Source organism: Neodiprion pinetum, chromosome 7 (assembly GCF_021155775.2).
Source record: "Neodiprion pinetum isolate iyNeoPine1 chromosome 7, iyNeoPine1.2, whole genome shotgun sequence".
Taxonomy (NCBI): domain Eukaryota; kingdom Metazoa; phylum Arthropoda; class Insecta; order Hymenoptera; family Diprionidae; genus Neodiprion; species Neodiprion pinetum.
This window is the reverse complement of record NC_060238.1, coordinates 25,632,248-25,651,271: the sequence shown is the minus strand read 5'-3', so window position 1 is coordinate 25,651,271 and position 19,024 is coordinate 25,632,248. Positions and strand designations below refer to the sequence as shown.

General features: G+C 50.0%; 1 protein-coding gene across 2 annotated transcripts; it reads left to right on the top strand.

Moving 5' to 3' along the window:
* Positions 1-2,622: 2,622 nt before the first annotated feature.
* LOC124222951 (uncharacterized) lies at positions 2,623-19,018 on the top strand. 2 transcript variants are annotated; one of them, XM_046634476.2, is made up of 6 exons: positions 2,623-2,964; positions 11,035-11,413; positions 14,352-15,879; positions 17,623-18,137; positions 18,262-18,382; positions 18,461-19,018. In XM_046634476.2, exons 2-6 carry the CDS (start codon positions 11,044-11,046, stop codon positions 18,495-18,497), a joined length of 2,571 nt encoding a protein of 856 aa, XP_046490432.1. In that variant the 5' UTR covers positions 2,623-2,964; positions 11,035-11,043; the 3' UTR covers positions 18,498-19,018. The 2 variants fall into 2 exon arrangements, with proteins under 2 accessions (XP_046490432.1, XP_046490431.1); XM_046634475.2 differs by having other exon boundaries at positions 2,623-2,974.
* The last annotated feature ends 6 nt before the right edge of the window (positions 19,019-19,024 follow it).

Here is a 19,024-nt window from a genome sequence, read left to right as displayed (position 1 = left end):
TGTCCGGCACGGCAGGATCACGCGAACTGGCTCTATTATCCCTCTATCTCGATTGTCGGGGGGCGGCAGATGGCCGGCGAAGGTGAAACGTGAGCTTTTATGCACTCCCGCAAGCACCCTGGCCAAATCGGCCGAAAACCGCGACCTGCCGCTGTCGCCGGGGAGCGACGATCGAGGATCGAGGGATCCAGCCACTTATCGCTTCGTCCTGCGGCGTAGCGCCGCAGCGCAGTTGCCCGGAACGCTCGCTGATCGCCTCGGGCTCAGGTAGCGTTTCTTGATCCGACCCGGCGGACCGACGGATCACGGCACATTTGAAATGGAAGCGAAGCCGCAGGTTACCCGTAATCATAGGCCAATCAACCTGGATCTAACCATTATATTCTTGTTTTTGATTTTTCCTACCAGTCCTTGATCAATTTCGACACGGGGTCGTCCACGGTTCGCCACAGACTGGTTCCTGTACCGAATCCAAATTTAGCGCCTACGTTTGACCCCACCGCGGTTCGTATAAACCTACTTTGAAGGAAACTGAAGCCAGAAATCCTACGTTGATTCTTCAAGTCCTAAAACTCTAAGGACAAGGCCTACGTTTAACCTGAAACTCGGCAAATCGGTAAATTTCGAACATTTTTACCATCAAATTAGAGTCTGATATTGCATGGAGATAAAACCTACTTCACTACCTTCAAGCCATGCGTAGGAGTTCCTTTAACGTAGGCGTTAAATTTCGACTCATGCTCCACCTTTCTTCCGTCGCTTGGAATCGCGGATCGTCGGATCTGCAAGCGAAACACGCGGTAGAAGCCGGCTGGCGTAATGCTGCCCGGTAATACCACGTTATTTTCCTTATAATACCACGCAATGGGGTAAAACGGGTTAATAGAATCGTGTCCGGCCGGAGCACAGCCTGAGGCGGCTCTGCGGCACGGGAAGGATCGCACCTGTCGCACATATCGTAACAGGGTCCATCTGTGATCGTCGGCCATAGTGAATTTCGTCGATGAGAATACGAACGCCTGGAATTAACGACGCTTCGGCTGTTGTTACGGCGACGGTACATCTCAGTTCTCACCGTTTTCAAGTTTTCACCTGCCTGGATTACCCACCCGTGTAATTATTGCGCACGGAGGCGTATTGCGAGAGAGGAGAGAACGCGAAACAATAAACAAGGAATTCGCGCATTTCACCCGCATACCTATTTACCCATCGTTAACGCCGGGGGTCCTCGAGCGACGCGGGAATTCTCTTCGCTGGTAAAAATGAAAGAAAGCACTCATCCCCCTCCCGGTTCTTCTCCTCCCCCTCATCCTCCGATCCTATGCCTCAATTAGACACGCCAGAGCGCGGCCACCGCTAGGGCACTACGCTAGTGAAAACTGATTAGGTTATACCTGCCTGCCTGCCTGCCTGCCAGCCTGCCTGCCAGTCTACCGTACCTTTCCAATTCCTGTGCGTACACGCTACGCGGAATTATTAATGATCCTGGATCGCGTGGCAAGGAGAGTTCCATCGGTGCAAAGGAGCCAACGCGGCGAAACGCACCTGGAATCATGGTGTGTATTTTCCACAAAAGGGATGGATTTCATCACTGAACAGCCTTGTCCGGCAGATTGCCAAGACTGGATTGTTCTTACGGCGTAACCCTGTAATTTCGTATAACGAGATTGGAGGTTGGAGGTGCTTTTTCAGGCCCGCAATGCAAAGAGAGCGGCAGAAAACTGGCGTTAGAACCCACGAGGTGAAGCATGAAGACGTTTTCAACGACTGGCCGAGCATTGACGATTAAAGTTCCCACAACTGGATCCGAGTCACACAAGACGATCTTGCCGCCTCGTTGCACCGGCAATACTTCCACCTCCTCTCACGGCGTTCGTTGCTCATGACGTAGACCTGGGTACGAAATTACGCAAGTTGACTTGACTTCGTCATTAGAAGCTATTAGCCACTCTTCCACAGCGTCTCTGCACGCTTCGCGGAGTAGAAAATGAGCATGCAGCTGAAGGGTAAGCCTGGGGCAAAAGCAAACCTGTGAGTGACGATACTATTACGAAGAAAACTAAAACAAACCCGAGTCGAAATTTAACGCCTACATTTGACCCTACCAAGGTTCGTATAAATCTATGTTGAAGGAAACTGAACCTAGAAAATTCAAGTCCCGAGCCTACTTCTTAATTCGATTTCATACGTTTCGATCGTATTTATTGTATTTCTATCGTAATCAACCGTAATCGATGGACCTTTATCAGCTGGTTACGATTTGGAGCGTCAAAGGAGGTTCCGAACCAAAATTTCGACCCGGGAAGAATGGAAAAACGGTGAGTTTGCTGACAAAAACCACCAAGAAACATACACAAGAGAACAAGGAAATGGTATCCAGGGATGTGAATTCCGCGGATACCTTCGATCGAATCAATCACCACCGAGCGCATGATGCATCGGGGGTGGGAGAAGATCGTCCGGCAATGATCCCGCCTGGGGGGGTCGAGTAAACACGCGGTTTTGGGTTCATGTCGGTCGTGTCACGGCCTAGGGGCGGCAGAGTGGGGTTGCTCGGGTGGGGGAAACCACGACACATCACGGTCTCTCTACGTTCCCCGTTGCGGACAGTCTGCGCTGGTCTGCGCACGGCATTGATCGAGGTCGCACGGGTTCCCTGCCGCTCGTTTTCTCCTTCACACACTCGCCTTTTCCTCCCGCTTCTACCTAAACTAATCGCGACATATACCCGCGTGCGCGAGCCTTAGTTTGTTGTGTGCCTTTAATCCCGTTAACGAGGAGACCAACCCCCGAGGGGTCAAAGTTCGCGCCGCGTGTGACGAGATCTACGTACGTCCCGCCGATCGAGCGCGGACAACTTTGTTTGCACCAAACGACCGGTTGGACGATTAGTCGTTGTACCGCGAGTGTAACAACAGAGGAAAACAAAGCCACCCGTCGTCATTGGTGATGGTGACGAACTAGGCAAGTATCGGTAAGTTGTAATCCCGCGTTCTCGCGTTCTTCGCATTGTTGTCGTCGTCGCTGCGTGTGTTGTCGGACGATCGAATGCCGGAACGTTGACTCGATTCGAATTCGAATGCGATTCTACTCTCTGCCGCGGTGTACGTCGGTGGTTACAGGGTACCGCGCGTGTGGAAGAGTTGCGAGGAGATGCGAAAAAGTCGGGGGAGGCGGGAAGAAAAACGGGAAAACAAAATAGTAGAGAGAAAAAAAAAAGAAAAAAACGTAACGCGGAGAGAAATGAAAGAATTTAAAAAATAAACAGGTCCCGGCCGTAAATCATTCGCAAAGTACAATAATATGGAGAGGGAGAAGAGCGGGGGCGGGGGGGGGAGGGGGAGGGAGAGGAGGTGTTCCTGGGTCATAAACCAAATCGCATTGGGTGACCCCGACTGACCCTGGCTTTTGTGCGATACTTTAACGTTCATTTCTCGCACACGTCCATCGGCACGGACTCTCGATGGCGAACCCCTACGGTGAATTTTTCGTACATTTTTTATGTTTTTTTTATTTATTTATTTATTTTTTTTTTGTCGAGCATAAGTACTAGACGCGAGTCCGTCGCGTATTTACCCTCGGCCTGCGAGGAGATCTCGAGGCGAGCGAGGAGAGCCCGAGGTTTGAAGAAGCATACCTAGAGGATGGCCTTGCATCGTACAAAATAATCAAGCGGCGTGTCTGACTGCATAGCTGCATATGATAATGCCATCTCTCGCCTCCGCGCGACGCACGGTGTACCAGCAGAAGCACCAGCGGCAGTTCTCCTCCTTCTTTCATTCGGAAATTAATAGGCAGGTAGCCGGATCGGACGGCTAATGGGTCGAGCATTCGTCGCTACAATTATTATGCCCGCTATACCTACCTTGGCTTATCTCTCTCTCTCTCTCTCTCTTTGAAGTCGAGGCTCCGTAGCAGGCGGAGAACCGTCCCGAGTCGAAATTTAGCGCCTACCGAGACTCGTGTAAACCTATTTTGAAGGAACGTGAACCTAGAAATCCTACGTCGAACCTCAGATTCTTAAAAATTAAAGTAACAAATCGTAATTTGACGCTCTCGGTAGACGATTCAACCCATTTTCACGCTATTCGATCTACGGCTCCTCCGTTGGACCTGTAACTCCTCATATACATATAGGTATATTATTACAGCGACATTCGAGTGTTCACGATTAATAATCCGAGGGCTATTTCGACATAATTTTGACGAGTTTCGATAACATTTGAAAATTAAGTATCGCGTTTCAACTGTATTCATTCAACGTTCTCGCGAATACAAAAACCCTTTCAACTGATCGAATATACAGAAAATACGATGAAACGCGTCTGTAATCCAATTCTTATTTATTGGGATTTTAATTTGATCCCTCACGTTTTAATCGTATTTTTGGTGTTTCCACCATAATCAATCGGAATCGATGAACATTTAATCAGCTGGTTAGGATTTTGAGCGTTTGAAGGGGGGTTTCAAGCGAGCCTAAGCTTGGCATTTCGGTAAATTTCGAACATTTTTATCGTCAAATCAGGGTCTGATATCGCACTGAAGTCCAACGCAAAGATCGCTTCTTCCGAATCTCCGGAGGCTTGACAACTCCACCGATACTTCGCAGACGTATCTCATACTGCTATTCTCGCGACGAGTCTCAAACCCTGGCCGATGAAGCGAAGCGAAGGGATAAAAATCACGAGGGGCAGAAACGGGCTCGTCGCATCGCCGCGAATTCCTGCAGCTACAACGAAATAATTCGAGCAACCGTCGTTCAGAGCGTTTCTAATTAAAATTAATCGAAATCGCGACGGATGTGAAGGAGGCAGGTGCAACGCGCAGGCCTCGCTTTAATCAAAATTACCGTCGCAGGTAGGCGTAAAATCCGTAAAACGCGGATGAGCCACCTTGAGTTCTTTTTCACTCTCCGAAATACGTCGCCTCCGACTCTTTTTCCGCGGTATTAATTCCCCGCCGCCGCCTCTGCTTGCAGATCCTCTCTCGGAATTGTCATCGAGGCAAATTCCACGTCGTCGAAAGTATTTCGCGACGATTCCGTCGGACACGGGAGACCGAAATGGCACCTTATATCCTCCTCGCGGAGGCTGCAAGTATATTGTCGCAATTAAAATTCACTCGGACCGTGACCCGACGGGCGCCTCTCAGCGCTTCTCGATCGAGCCTCCCAAGGTAGACGGCGAGCAGTCGTTACCCTGGAGGTAGGTACCGATAGTACCCCGCAGTTTTACACCGATACCGTCTAGTACTACAGGCGATCCGGTCCACCGAAGATTCAGCGTTCCATGGAGCGTGTCTTCAACCTATTAGGCTCGTCTATCCGGCCGCTCCGCAATCCTAAAACAATACGTTGTTTCGTGCCCGGCTCTGTAACGCCTCTCGCAGCAGGTGTAACGTGGCTCATTTTTTAACGGTGTTTTTTTATTTATTTTTTTTTTCAACGCACCAGTCGAAACATTTGTCACGAATACTGAAAAAAAATTGTCGTCAAACCTGAAGAAGATAGGAAAATATTTAGAGGTCGCTGACCAATTACTGAAGTACTTTTATTTATTTTTATGTGTATACCTTACGGGCTTGTAATGTATTAGCTTATTTTTATTTTTTTTTGATTCGTGGTTCAATTAATCGTTGACCAATCAACAGCAAAACTGCGCCCAACAATTCCGCAGTTGGCTGTCCTCGTCTTTTACCCGAAAGATTAATCGTCTCGGAGAAATTTGGTTAACAGTTTTTATTGCCGAAATAGCAGTATCACAAAAGTAGAAACAAATAAACTAATACATATATATATATATATATATATATAAGTCCGTAAGGTTTTTTTTCAGTATTTGTCGTAAATTTTTCGAGTAGCACCTTAAAAAACAAATAAAGTTAAAAAATCACCAACTCTAATCAGGTGTATCAATCCGATTCTTATTTCCGTTAAAAAATCGAAATTCTTTCCATGAGGAATCCAAGATTCGAAAAGCATTAGAGAAGAGCGTAAATTCATTACTCAACGATCGTCTAGGATATTGAATTTTCTCGTGATTTCGTCCTGCGATCCGATGGTGCGACACATCGTCGGCTAAACAAGGCTCGGGCAGGAGGAAAAGGATGTCTGCCGAGCCGTGGCGAGGCGGGTATCCGAGAAGGAGGTGTAGGTATCGGATGTTGAGCGACAGAAGGGTACCGAGACTGGTCAACCGGGTCGAAGGACGCTGCAGGACTATGCTCAACGTGGGCTGACAGTCGTCGTGGTTCGAAAACTTGACCATCCTGACACGCAGACGGGGGTATTGCACACGGGCCGCGTGAACCGCAAGAGTCGGGCCCCGGACCCCGCGACCCCCTCGCCCCTCCGCTGGACTCGTAAAAGTTTATCATGCGACCGAGTCACGCGCGATCTCGAAACGAGTTTTTTTCAACGCTTCAGGATATCGAGGATCGACGTTTCCCCCTTTTTATTATCGCGGGGACCTAGCGGGGTCCGAACAGTACCGAGTCGTCCAGAAAAGGACGCGAAAGTTGGAAAAGGATCGGCAGTTCCGAAAAATGTTGACGACGGAACGAATTACCTTCGAAACGACGGGAATCGGTTCGGACATTTGTGATCTCCTTTTCCATCGGCTACAGGGTGAACAGACATTCGCCTCTCATCGTCGCCACGACATCGCGTAATAAAGAAAATAAGATCGCGTCGTGTCGAGGGAACGGGATGGGCGGCAACAGGGGGGAGGATGAGGATCCTGCGGTCGCCGTAGATGGTTCGATCCGAGCGTTTCTGTATTGCCCCGGTGGATTGACGGGAGTAAGTAAAAGCGGTAGCTGCAGCAGAGCTCGAGGGCTACCTGAGACTAGTCCGTCGAAGAAGCCAGCCAACGGCTAGACAAAAACTAGGATATGCCTAGATGGTGGCGAGCCACCTCTCCGGAGAACGGGAAAGGGGGGTAAGGTGGAGGAGGAGGTGCGGAGGGACTCGGAGTAACGCGGAGTCAGAAGCTGCGGAGGTCGTCGCATGTACGTGTGTGCGGGGACCTGAACACCGTGTCGATGCCGGAGTGCACTGAACTTGGCAAGAAACCCAAGGTTGCGTGGCTTAATGATCTAGTTTCTTCTTCTTCTCTTCTACTTCTCTCAAAAGATATGATTCACCATTATGCATTCACGGGATCCGCGGCCGGCTGACTGATCGCCTCTCTCGCTAACCGCGTCCCTCTCTTCGTCACCGAACCCGAGTCGAAATTTAGCTCCTACTTTAGAGGAGCTCCTACGTAGGGCTTCAAGATAGTAAAGTCGGTTCTACTTCGATGCAACGTCAGGCCTTAATTTGACGGTAAAATTGTCAAAAATTTATCGATTTACCGAGTTAAGCCTGCCGGCTTGAAACCCTCCGTCAACGCTCAAGATTCTAACCCGCTGATAAAGATTGAACGATTCCGATTGATCACACGCGTTTAATCCTATTTTCTGTATATTCGATTAGTCAAAAGGTCGTTAAAACTCGTCAAAATTATGTCGAAACAATCCTCGGATTATTAATCGTGAACACTCGAATGTCGCTGTAATAATATATCCACAGATGAGGAGTCACAGGTCCAATAGAGGAGCCGTAGATCGAACAGCGATGAAAATAGGTTCAACGGTTTACCGAGAGCGTCAAAGCAGGGCTCGGTACTTTAATTTTCTAGGTTCGGTTTTCTTCAAAGTAGATATATACGAACCTTGGTAGGGTGAAATGTAGGCGTTAAATTTCGACTCGTGAACCAGCCAGGGTCGTCGATTTCGGGAGGAGCACAAAGGGAGGAAAACAGGCACCGTCTCCCCTCATCCCGGCTTGTGGCACGACCATGTCCCAGTAATACCCGTAATACCTGCCCACCTCCTTGTATACCTCTGTAATACAACCACAACAGGCTTTCATCGCCACTATTGCCGTTGCATTCTCCTCGTCTTGAGGTGCGACCGAGTGCGTCGTACGCTCTGCGACATGACAACGGAATACTAATTCCGTCATGCGGTACTACGCTGCTAGTAACACGCGCTATCCGCTCTGACCGCGAGGCCACCGTGCTGTTCGATTTTCGACGTTGGAACAACGCAGGTCTAAGCGGAAAAGGTCTCGTTTTCGCTGGTCATCGAGCGCGTCTCTCCGTTTCGTGTGAAAATCTCGTCGAGCTTCGACCGACATCCAAACAACGTTTGAACCAGGACTCGGCAGTACTTACGGAGCACCGTTACAGGGTTCGAACGGCGTTTGGCCAGCACCGAAGGCTCTTTCGGTTCGAGACAGACGATTTCGTGAGTTCGAGTCCCAGAACGATAATACGACCGAGTACTGGGACGACACGTGCGTTTTCCTCCGAGTCTGAGACACTCAGTTTTCGAGGTATAAGTATAATAGTAGAGACGACGTCCGTCCGAAGGGTACTTGAACCTCGAATGACTCGGCGGCGCGACGACGGACGGTGATAATATTCATTCAACGAATGTCCCGCATCGTACAAATGGTAATTAAAATTTCCGATAGTCGGTTCTCGATGCAGGAGCGGGAGTCAGCGGGGGACAAGGCTGCCTGGAGGACGCGTGCAGGAAGCGGCGAACCCTTCGGAATGCAGTCGAGTAGTGCTAAGGTCTTTGGGTGTAGTTGATCGTGGGAGTCGGTGTGAGGGCAAAAGAACGAATTCTAAGGCAAGAGGCGTACAAAGGCCGCCCTGCGCCTCGTCTTCTTCGTCTCCTCTCGAAGCCTCCCTCGCCTTATCCTCTCCGAACGTGAGAGGCTTTCCGATGCAAATTCAGCCCAGCCGTGGCTCCTCGGTGTCCTCACTCCCGAATCGACGCCTAGCCTTCTCATTTTTTCTCTTTCTCTCTCTCTCTCTCTCTCTCTCTCTCTCTCTCTCTCTCTCTATCTCTCCATCTCTCCTTCTCCTTTCCTCTTCCTCCTTCATATTCCGAATTCGACCCGCCATCGCGGAGCGTCGCGACGCGTGCCGCCTGCCCTCTGACCCCGGCTCGACTTATCCACACGTCGACTCCGCGACGCGACGTGCAACAGGTAGTCTCCACTTCGTCGAGGACTAGAGTTTGTGAAAAGCGGAAATTCTCCTTCGTGTGAGTGCCCGAGGCCTCCACTCCGGCCTCTGTGTCGTATACCTAGCGAGCTATTCGTGAGCTCGGGGAGTGCAGGCTTGGCAGACACACGTGGGTATTATTAACTCTGAAACGGGTGTTGACAGAGGAACGTTAACCCCGTGACCTTCCCCGGTTAAACACGCCATCGTCCTCGCCGTCAATTATATTGTTATAAGGATCAACGATCGATTGACCGACGCTAATGGAGAGCTTTGCTAAGGTTCTCGACAATGGCTCTTCACTTACGTTCACTTTGCTAATTTCACCGAAACCCTGCCACGAATTATCGCTCGAGCGATCCTCCGAATCACGCTTGCATATTCACTCGAGGGTTCGAATTAGTTAAGCAGTTGCCTCGTTGGCGAATTAGCTCGAAAAATCACTAAAAGTTAGTCACCGCGTTTAGTACGTCGATTGGCGACGCAAGAGAGAAACAAAACGTCGACCTCGTCCGAGGTGACTCGCGATTGGTTACAATTACACCGTATTATCTGCATACGCTTCTCATTCTCGAGACGTGCAAGTACAAGCCGCGGTTACGATTCCAAGACGCATCATGGAACAAGGTCCACTCTGTTTGTGCGACGAGGTCCGCACTCCGCCTCTAATTCTCCTCCTCCTCCTCCTCCTCCTCCTCCTCTTCTTCTCCTCCTTCTCCAGTTAGCAAAAAGTTAATCGACTACTTCCGTTAGCACACACTAGGATCGAGTCGATTCGAAACTGCAGGCAACGCTGTAAGTTATCATCTCCTGGTATCTCGAACACAGTAGTGTATCCCAGAAGCCGGTTGGTTGTCTCGTTTCTTGTTTCTCAATTTATTTGGGTTAAGGCGAGCCGCGTCGGCCGCCGGTCATCATCGTCGCTCTTCGCGGTTCTACAGGCGCGGTTGGTTAGAGAGACGCGTCTGGTTGCAGAGGGGGGGTGGGTGTCTTGGGGGCCCGTTTCGCATTCTGCAGAGCGCTAGTCAGCATCGGCCCGCAGAACTCGGCCATACAAGAGAGCGCGAGCTATCTATAACCAGGAGTCTTTACCCCCGGATCGCTATTTGCGGCTAGTCGAGAGTTCCTCCGGCGCGTTACCAAAAGGCACGCGACTTGTCGCCGTGCCAAATCCCCCGAGTATACGAGAGAGCGATTCTCTCCGGTATCTTCCTCGCCGAGCGTCATCGATCCTCCCCGATAATGACGCCCTTAGCCCGCCTTTAGGACCGACGCCCCGAAGGTCCCCCGCCGATCACCCGGTGAAAGTACGGAATTCTTCGCCGCCGGTCCGACTCCGGAGCGTTGCGTAATCGATTGGCAGCAGGTGTATCGCCGCCGCATAATTGCACCGTGTATTATGCCGCTCAACAACGAGAGATCGAGTCTTGTTTCGTCCTTGCGGCGCACGCGTTCGTCGCGCTTTTCAAGCCTCTCCTTTGCCAGTCGCCCAGCTGGCCTTTACTCTTTGCAATTTACCTCTAATTTGTCACAACTTGGTAGAATCGCGTAAAGGTCACGCAGCTGCGCAGGGTGAAATTCACCCCAATTTAAAAAAAAAAAAAAAATGACGTCCTTCTGCAACGATGATTTTTTTAAATCTTTAAGAAAAATAAGATCCAGGTACTGTTTAAGGATCGCAGAAAAAGGTCTCTCAGTTTTCCCAACCAAAATTGACTGTCTAATTATTGTAAAACATCGGCAAATAAAGTTGAGGTAACAAAAAAATTCACTCAGAATGAACAATTGTGGGTTAACTCTACGGAACATTAAATCGTGTAAAAAACTCGTCTTCCGCAGCCGCAGGAGAGAGAGATCGATTTCGCTCGAAGATGTGCATTTGCAACCGCGCCGCGCGAGAGTTACTCGAATTTCCGGACGTCATCGACCGTTAAAAAAACAAACCAACGAACAAACAAACGTTTTTCGATTACAGGGTGCTGCGATGTTCAAGCGACTGGCCAAGTCTAAGCGGCACAGCGTCGAGGGGGTCGGTGGCGAACCCAGGCCGCCGAAGGAGTCCTCGTCCTTCTGTACGCCACCCCCGTCGCCGTCGGTCGGATCCCCGCCGTTTCCGGAGGAGACCCAGAGCGTCGGAGGTGGCGCGAGGGCGCCGAGAGCGAAACAGGCGAGAAGAAGCTGCGGCGACCAGCCTCTGAACCTCAACGTCCAACCGCTGGACAACTACCAGGATGGACAGGACGAACCCGACCACCAATCGGGCCGCATCACCCGGGTCAGTACCGAGACCGACTATCAGATGGTCACCGCGGTCCCGGCCTACATCGTGGAACACGAGCCGGAAAAACAAAAAGGTACCGCAGATCGAGTATCTCTCGCATCAGCCGTGTGTAATATACCTGGTACCCGATCGTTGCGTGTGTGTTTTCCGTAAGGTGTTTTTTTTTTTTTTTTTTCCTTTTTCATCAGCTACAACCGGTGTTTAATCGCCGTTTGACAGTCTCTTGATTACGGTGATCGTGACGACGACCAAGAACTTGCGGACTGTTATTTCACGTCCGAGTCTTCTTTCTCTTCCTGCTTCGTGTGTATCACTTTCGGAAAATATCCTGCTGGTATAGCTTGAGTACGAGGGGTTAATCACTCCTGGAATATGGCGCACACTTTTCCGGAAATATTGTCAAATACCTTGAAATGTTTGAAATTTTCTGTAATCTCTTGTCATTTTTCAAATCTCATGAAATCTTCTGAAGTTTCTCGAAGTTTTTCGAAGTCTTCTGAAAGAATTTAAATTCTCTTGATAAATCCTTTGGAATCTCTTGAAATCCCTGAAATCTTTGTAATATTGAAATCAGATGTGCATGAAATCGACGAGAAATAAACCCCTCGCTCGGGTATAGCCTGTTTCATACGTGCTACAATTACCGCCTCGACTCTGTAACCTGCACACGTTACCCTAATTCTCGTCGTTTCGAAGCTAGGCGAGAGGTTGTGAAACCGGCGAAGCTGTTGTCAGGGAAGAAAGAATTATACCTGGTATAAGATAAAGCGACTCGTTGTAGTCCTATTTTTTTGAATCTTTTTATCAGGATTGAAATACCAGTTCACGTGTGACGGGCTGCAGGGATTTGGTACCGCGGACGTGTGTATATTCGGTGCAGTAAAAAAGAGCCAAGGTGACAAAATGATTTATACGCCACGAAGAGTCCCGAGTTCTATGTACATATAAAATACAGATAAGTCGCGAGGCGTGTGAGACCTCGAGGCGAGATTAGCTGTCGCTGCAGGTTGATTTTATAACCGAGTTTCGCCGCGTTTGATGGTTCCTGCAACTGGTTCCAGGGCTCAACGAGGCTCCGGAGCCGACGAGACCGAGTTGTTACGGATCGGATTGCGCAACGATCTCGAGTGATCTAGGAATAATCGAACGATCGAGGAATGTGCGGCCACGCGATGCGCGACGCACCTGTGGGAAATATTTAATTAAAATACTAAATAAGTTTTCTCGGCCGCGTATCCTTGTTTTCCTTTTTAATTGAGAAAGGCTAGCCGTAAATATTGGAATCGCGCCATTAGCGTCTAGCCGGCTCGGCAGCACTAAATTGACCGAGTGCTCGGACATCCCATTAGCCGACTGGGGACGGTCTATGGAAACTTCGAGGAGAGGGGGGGGGGGGGGGGGGGGGGGGCGAGTAAGACGAAAATAAAAGGGGCGACGAAACGGAAGAAAAAGACCCAATTACAGGTACCTATCTACCTTTCTACAATCCGGTCCATAACACCTGCCGTTAGGAGCTGTACACAAGAACGGAAGCTATTAACTTTCAAACGTTAGCTCAAGAAGGCCGTTCCAACAACGCGCGTGTCGCTTCCCCCTCCTAAGTCGCTGTAAGAAAAGATATCCTCGCGGTATAGAACGTGCCCCTTTAAACTGTACGGTCCGAGTACCGTGCGGAAAGGTGTTTGATTTTTACGGCTGATATTTATTTGTTTTTTTTTTTTTTGTCGCGCAAATGCAACCGAAGATAAGATTTTCTTTTTCACGCCACACTACGGACGAAACGATAAATAAATTGATACTTTCTTCGAAAAGAAGTTCAGTACCGCAATTGGAAAGATTTCATTTTTATTGTAGAATCCGGTCTCCGCGGTAATATATGTAATACAAAGAGGGAAACGGAAAATGGAAAGCGGAAACGTGTTCGAAGAAGTACAAAAGAGAAGAAGCAAAGGTTTCATAGGCAAAAAGAACGAACACGGAATGTCGAGTGCATTTCACGAAGAAATTGTTTTTTTAATTTTATAAGAAATATTGTTTAGTTCGTCATGATGAAATGGTAGTTTTTTCATCGTTGTCATGCCTTTTTTATACAAGTATCTTGTATTTTGCAAAAATACTGTACGTCACGAATGAAAATGTAAGTAACTTTAGGATTCAGCAAACTCGAAAACCTAACATTCCCCAGAAACATCCCGTTCGGCTGAACGGTAAGCTGGTATCAAAAAACCCCACCAAAAAATAAAGAAACCTTGTCGTACAATTTTTTCAACAACGCTCCGGTCCTCTCGAATACGCGGAATCCAGGCTCCGTTCAGAATGTAGTTGGAATACGAAATTCGCCTGCGATCGTGAAGCGCGTCGATTTCGCAGACTCCGCGCTGCTGCCGAGCACGATCCGTGATGTAGTTAGCCTTTCGCAATCCGAGGTAAGAATTGATAATGTCGCGTGGCGAGTCTAAGTGGACACGGTTGCGCGCTCTGACGACTTCCGTGTCCTCGGTACGGGGTCGAGGCAGCGGTGTTTTGCGCCGTTGTGCAGAATTGCATTCTTCGTCGTCCGTTTTAAAAATATCCCGCCCGGATCGCGGCTCGTTCGAACACCGGCGCTAATTCCGAAAGATCGCACCTTTTCCGTGGCTGGTTAGCGTCGGCGGGACCTCGAGGCTCGACGAGGTCCTCTTCGTTCGGTCCGTTCCTGGGTCCTTTCTCGAAACCGAGGCGTTTCGGTCCCGGCTCATCCCCCTCCTTTCCGCGCTTCCGCCTTCCGCCCCTCGCCGCACGCACCGGGTGCCGTTAACTGGGCGTAGGTATGCCGGTCGGGTTGACATCTCTAAAAACTAGTCCCAAAATACGCGGAACCAGGTGCCGTCCGCTCGTCCGCTTCTTATTCGTCGACTCGGCGTCTTTCCTGGCTACCATATGTCGTCGCGTTCCGCAACCTTTTTAGCCTTTTTAGCCTCCGTGGTTTTCTGATCGACGAGGCCCGCTAATCGCGGTTCGTTTCGTTTCAGGACTCGGTGTCTGGGGCCGGAGGATGAGCAAGAAGATAGACTCCTTCCGGAGGGTCAGCTGCCGCGAGTCCCCCGTTGGGGTGCCGGAAGTCCCGGGTGAAAAAACGCGGCTCTTCAGCCCCCCGCAGCGGTCCGCATCGCCGTTCAAGTCGTTCTTCATCAGGATGGGGTCTACGGGGATGCTCAACTCCGCCAAGAGCAACCGCAGGTCGCTGCAAAGCGTCGCCGACGAGCAGACCCAGAGCAACCGGAAGTCGAACGGGATTCAGACCCTGCGCTCGACTCGGTCCCCGGAGAAGGACCCCCAGGCACCGCTCTTCAGAAGCTGCAGTACCAGCCAGCTGAACACGACCCTGACCTACGTCAAGGGCGACGACCCCTCGGAGGGAATCGACCTCAGGATCGGCGGGAAGGAGAGCGGAAAGACCGTGTCCTGCGACAATCTGGCCGGTCAGCTGCTCGACGATGTCTTCGAACCGGGAGAACGCGTCCAGGAGAGTCCGAACCCCGGGACGACGTTCTACTCGTGCGACTATTACGCGGATGGAAACGCCGACGTTAATCTCGCGAGGAAATCGGTAAGCTGCGATTTCCGCGAGCCGAACTGCGGCAAGGAATCGAAGGAGCTGGGAAAGAAGACCAGCTTTCCGTACGCCTTCCTCAGGTCCAAGCTCTCCGTTCTACCCGAGGAACGTCACGCCGTTCCTTCCGCCGTCTCTCATCGACCGGAATCGGATCGACTGTTCAAAACCGTGTCCGAGGAGCATTTTCCATCGCTCATCAGAACCGACGACGCCGTCGAGACGACGACGCTGGGTCGACGCCGATCACGCCCGGGAGGAACGGCGGCTTCCTACCTCAGAACGGGGGGGCGCAATTCCTACTCCGAGTACCGGAGCCCCGGCTACGATCAGCAGACGGAACACGTCGACCTCGCCGACCCGGAAACGGCGCCGACGCTCCGGTCTCAGCGTCGGAATTCGGCGCCCAGCGCCGAGCAGCGTCTCTCCTCGCACTACGTCAGCTCCAACGAGTCCGGATACGACAGCGACGGGCCCCGAGGTGAATCGGCCGCGGCATCGGAGGCCGAGGCGCTGAGCCTCAACCGCGCCGACAGCTCGGACACGAGCAGCGTCGTCGACTCGGAGATGGAGAAGCCGACGCGGAGTTCGACGCCGAGCGAGTACCCGGACCGCCCGGAGAGCGGACTCGACGGACTGCGCTGGCACCAAACGACCTCCGGCCGCATCCTACCCAGCATAAATCAGATCCCGGTTTCCGAGACGGAGGGCCTTGTCGTCGCGTCGCCGCACAGGGCGAGACTCCAGCGGGAGAAGACCAGGTTCCTCGCCGACATTGTTCAGGGTGGCAACGTCGTCGAGCGAGTCCGGCGTCAGCGTCGATGTCGGATGGTCGACCTGGTCAAGAACGATCCCAACGAGACTCTCGGCATCAGACTCGCTCGTCAGAGGTCCGACCGACTTCGTTACGTCGTCGTCGAACTCGAGGACAAAGGAATTGCCCACAGGTATATGGTTGCAACGTCTCAAGGGGAACGAGGGGGGGTTACAGCTTGGACGGTCTACAATTATACCTATTTTTAGAAGCTTTTTTTTAAGGAAACGAAAGCACTTGAAGCAATTTGAGTTTGACGGCTTTGTTATTTACAGCTTCAAGGACATTTTAGAATTCTTTCATTCAAATTAGCCACAAAATGGCGAAATGGCGCGTACAAGCAGCGAACGACTAGAAGCTCGAGGGCTCTTGCGGTAGCGCATCGCTTTGACATTACTGTCCAACTTGTGAAAGGTGGAAAAAAATGTTCGAGTTGAAAACATTTTTTCGAGTTCGATCTCGTAGCCAAAATGTTGAAAAAAAAATTCAGAATTGAAATTCAACGAACCGATAAACATGTTTTAATGATTGTGTCAAAATTTCGTGCCGATCGGATAAAAATCGGCCGAGGAATCTGCGCCACCGGATTGAAAACGTAGTCGTTAGCTACTTATATGCTCCATGCCGCCATTTTGTTATCAATTTCGATGAAAAAATCCTAAAATGTTGTTGAAACTATAAATAATAAGGCCCTGAAACTCAAATTATACTACGTGTATAGGATCTCTTTTAAAAAAAAAAAAATCCTAAAAATCGGTACGATTACAGACCGTCCAAGCTGTATTCCCCCTCCCTTAAATCACGGATCGTGGAGAGAGAAAGTGGGATGCATCCGTCAACCCCCTGATTTGCTTACCGGCTCTCCGCATCGATCAGTGACTCTTCAGCCTCCCGTCAGCGTCACTTTCGTAGCTTTTTCAATTCCCTTCGTTCCTCCGTACCGTTTGTAAAGAGTCCCTGAAACTTCTCGGGGTCGTGTCAAGGTCGAGAACTGGATCTTCTCGTACCCTGTGAAACTGTGTTCCTCGTTAGCGACCGAACGACTGGATTTAGATATTCAAGTTTACTCAAACGACAGTCGTCCCAGGTACCGAAGCCGCGAAGCTACGCGGTTTCCATTCGGAATTATACGTACGTACCTACACGCGGAGCGTTCAGCTTTCAGATCGCGTACGACACGTATTGAAGAGCGTGATAAAACCGGGGCTTGAACGGTGTAAAAGCTTTTCTTGGGAAAAGAACGGAGAGAAAGAAAGAGAGAGACAGATAGAGAGAGAGAGAAGAAGGAATGTGCTCGACGATCGGTCAGGTTGTGTGCTCTCTTCGCGGTAAACGCCTTCATTACTGCAACAGCTTCTGTTAAGTCGGTTAGCGGTTTTCGACGTATCGCTATATTAGGTGAAACTTCCATCTCGACACATCGTCCGAGCTTGACGACTGCTGTGCAATTTCGAGAAATGAAAAATTCTCCGAACTCTTGGCACTGTTCCTGTACACTTGTGCACTCGCCTTCTTGAATCCTCGCAACGATAAGTGCCGCTTTCGCTCGTTAACATCGCGTACGGTTCTCGGAGAATAGACAATCGCTTAAAATCGCCAATTACACCGTGTTCAGGATTTCACCTGCACCGGTCGTCCAATCCAATTGTCACTTGTCAGGGTTTACTTGGATACAAAGTAGGATTTGGTACTTAGGTTTGTAGGAGTTTGAGGTTCGATGTAGTTTTTGTCCTTAAATTTCTATGACTTGAAAGGTTCAAATTTCTAGGTTCAGTTTCTTTCAAAGTAGGCTTACACGAACCTTGGCATGGTCAAATACAGGCTCCAAATTTTGCCTCAACAAATTCTCGACCATGAGCAATCCATTTCTTCACAGAGACGGAAGACTGAGACTGGGAGACGAGATCGTCGAGGTGGAAGGTCGTGACCTGGGAACGATGGAGTCGCTGCAGGCGGTTCAAGACTTTTTGGCGTCGTTCACGGGCAGTAAGATCCAGCTGCTGACGGCGTACGACGAGAACGTTCCTCAGGTCTGTTCCGTCCCGACGCTGCTTCCTGGGGAGACGGAGTACTTCGAGAACGCGAAGACGCTGTCGAACATCTCGCTCTGCGACGATCGGGATCGACGGGTGCCGGTGTCGGGTTCCGGAGTGGTAGACCATCGTCGACGGCCGGACTTCCTTCCCCTGGATTCCTCGGCCCCCGAGACGATCCTGGAAGCGCATCGGTACCCGACCAGACACGCGGCCCGTTTCGAGAAGGGCTTCGGCCGTCCGAGTCTCGGCTTCAGCGTCGTCGGGGGACGAGACAGCCCCCGAGGTGAAATGGGCATCTTCGTCAGGCGCGTGTTTCCCGGGGGCCAGGCCGACGCCTCCAAGTCTCTTCTTCAAGGTAAGGGGCCGCCATTCCGTATTCAGCCGGCGAGCTCGGCGAGGCCTGGAATTCTTAATCAGTTCTCCCGGTTCGGTTCGCCTCCTTTCACACGGACTCATTCTTGCCTTGCCTCTCGTTTCAGGCGACGAGATTCTCACCCTGAACGGCAAGGTTCTTCGCGGCTTCACCCATCGCGAGGTCATCGAACTCTTCAAGGCCGTCAGGGAAGGGCCCGTGGAATTGGAAATCGCGAGGAGACACAGGTCAGCATTTTTTCCAAATTCCTCGTCCAACTCCAAAACCACCGCATGCCTGCGATGACGTGAACTTTCGTTTTCCAGGTACCCCAAATCACTCCCGGATTCGTCGACTTACTGAGAATTATTAGTCGGTTATAATAACTTGACGTAGCAGCTTGTGTTAATTGTTATATAAAAATTCTTCGCGAACTAGATTCTAACTTTATCTATATACAATGTACATGCGATCTCTAGTCTCGTCTAACAACGGATCTTACAATTAGATTTATCAACTCGGCTCGCGTTTCTTATTTTATTCTCATAGATACGTTTGTGTATATTTAATTTATTGATTATTATTCCTATGATATATTATATATTTGTATAGATGAATTTTACGTCGGTCTACGCGGAGTCTGAAATAATTAGGAGATTTCAACTTTCACCTGATTCACGTTTCTAATTTTATCCAGATGTTTTAATTTTAAATGTATTTTATAACGGATATATTATGTGTATATATATATATATATTGAGAAAAAAATGTTGTATATTCTGGTATTTACGAAACACTGCACTTAACACACACGCACGCACACCGGCACGCACACAAACGTATACACGCGATATTTACTGTTAATAAAAGAACATGCATTGTCATATTGA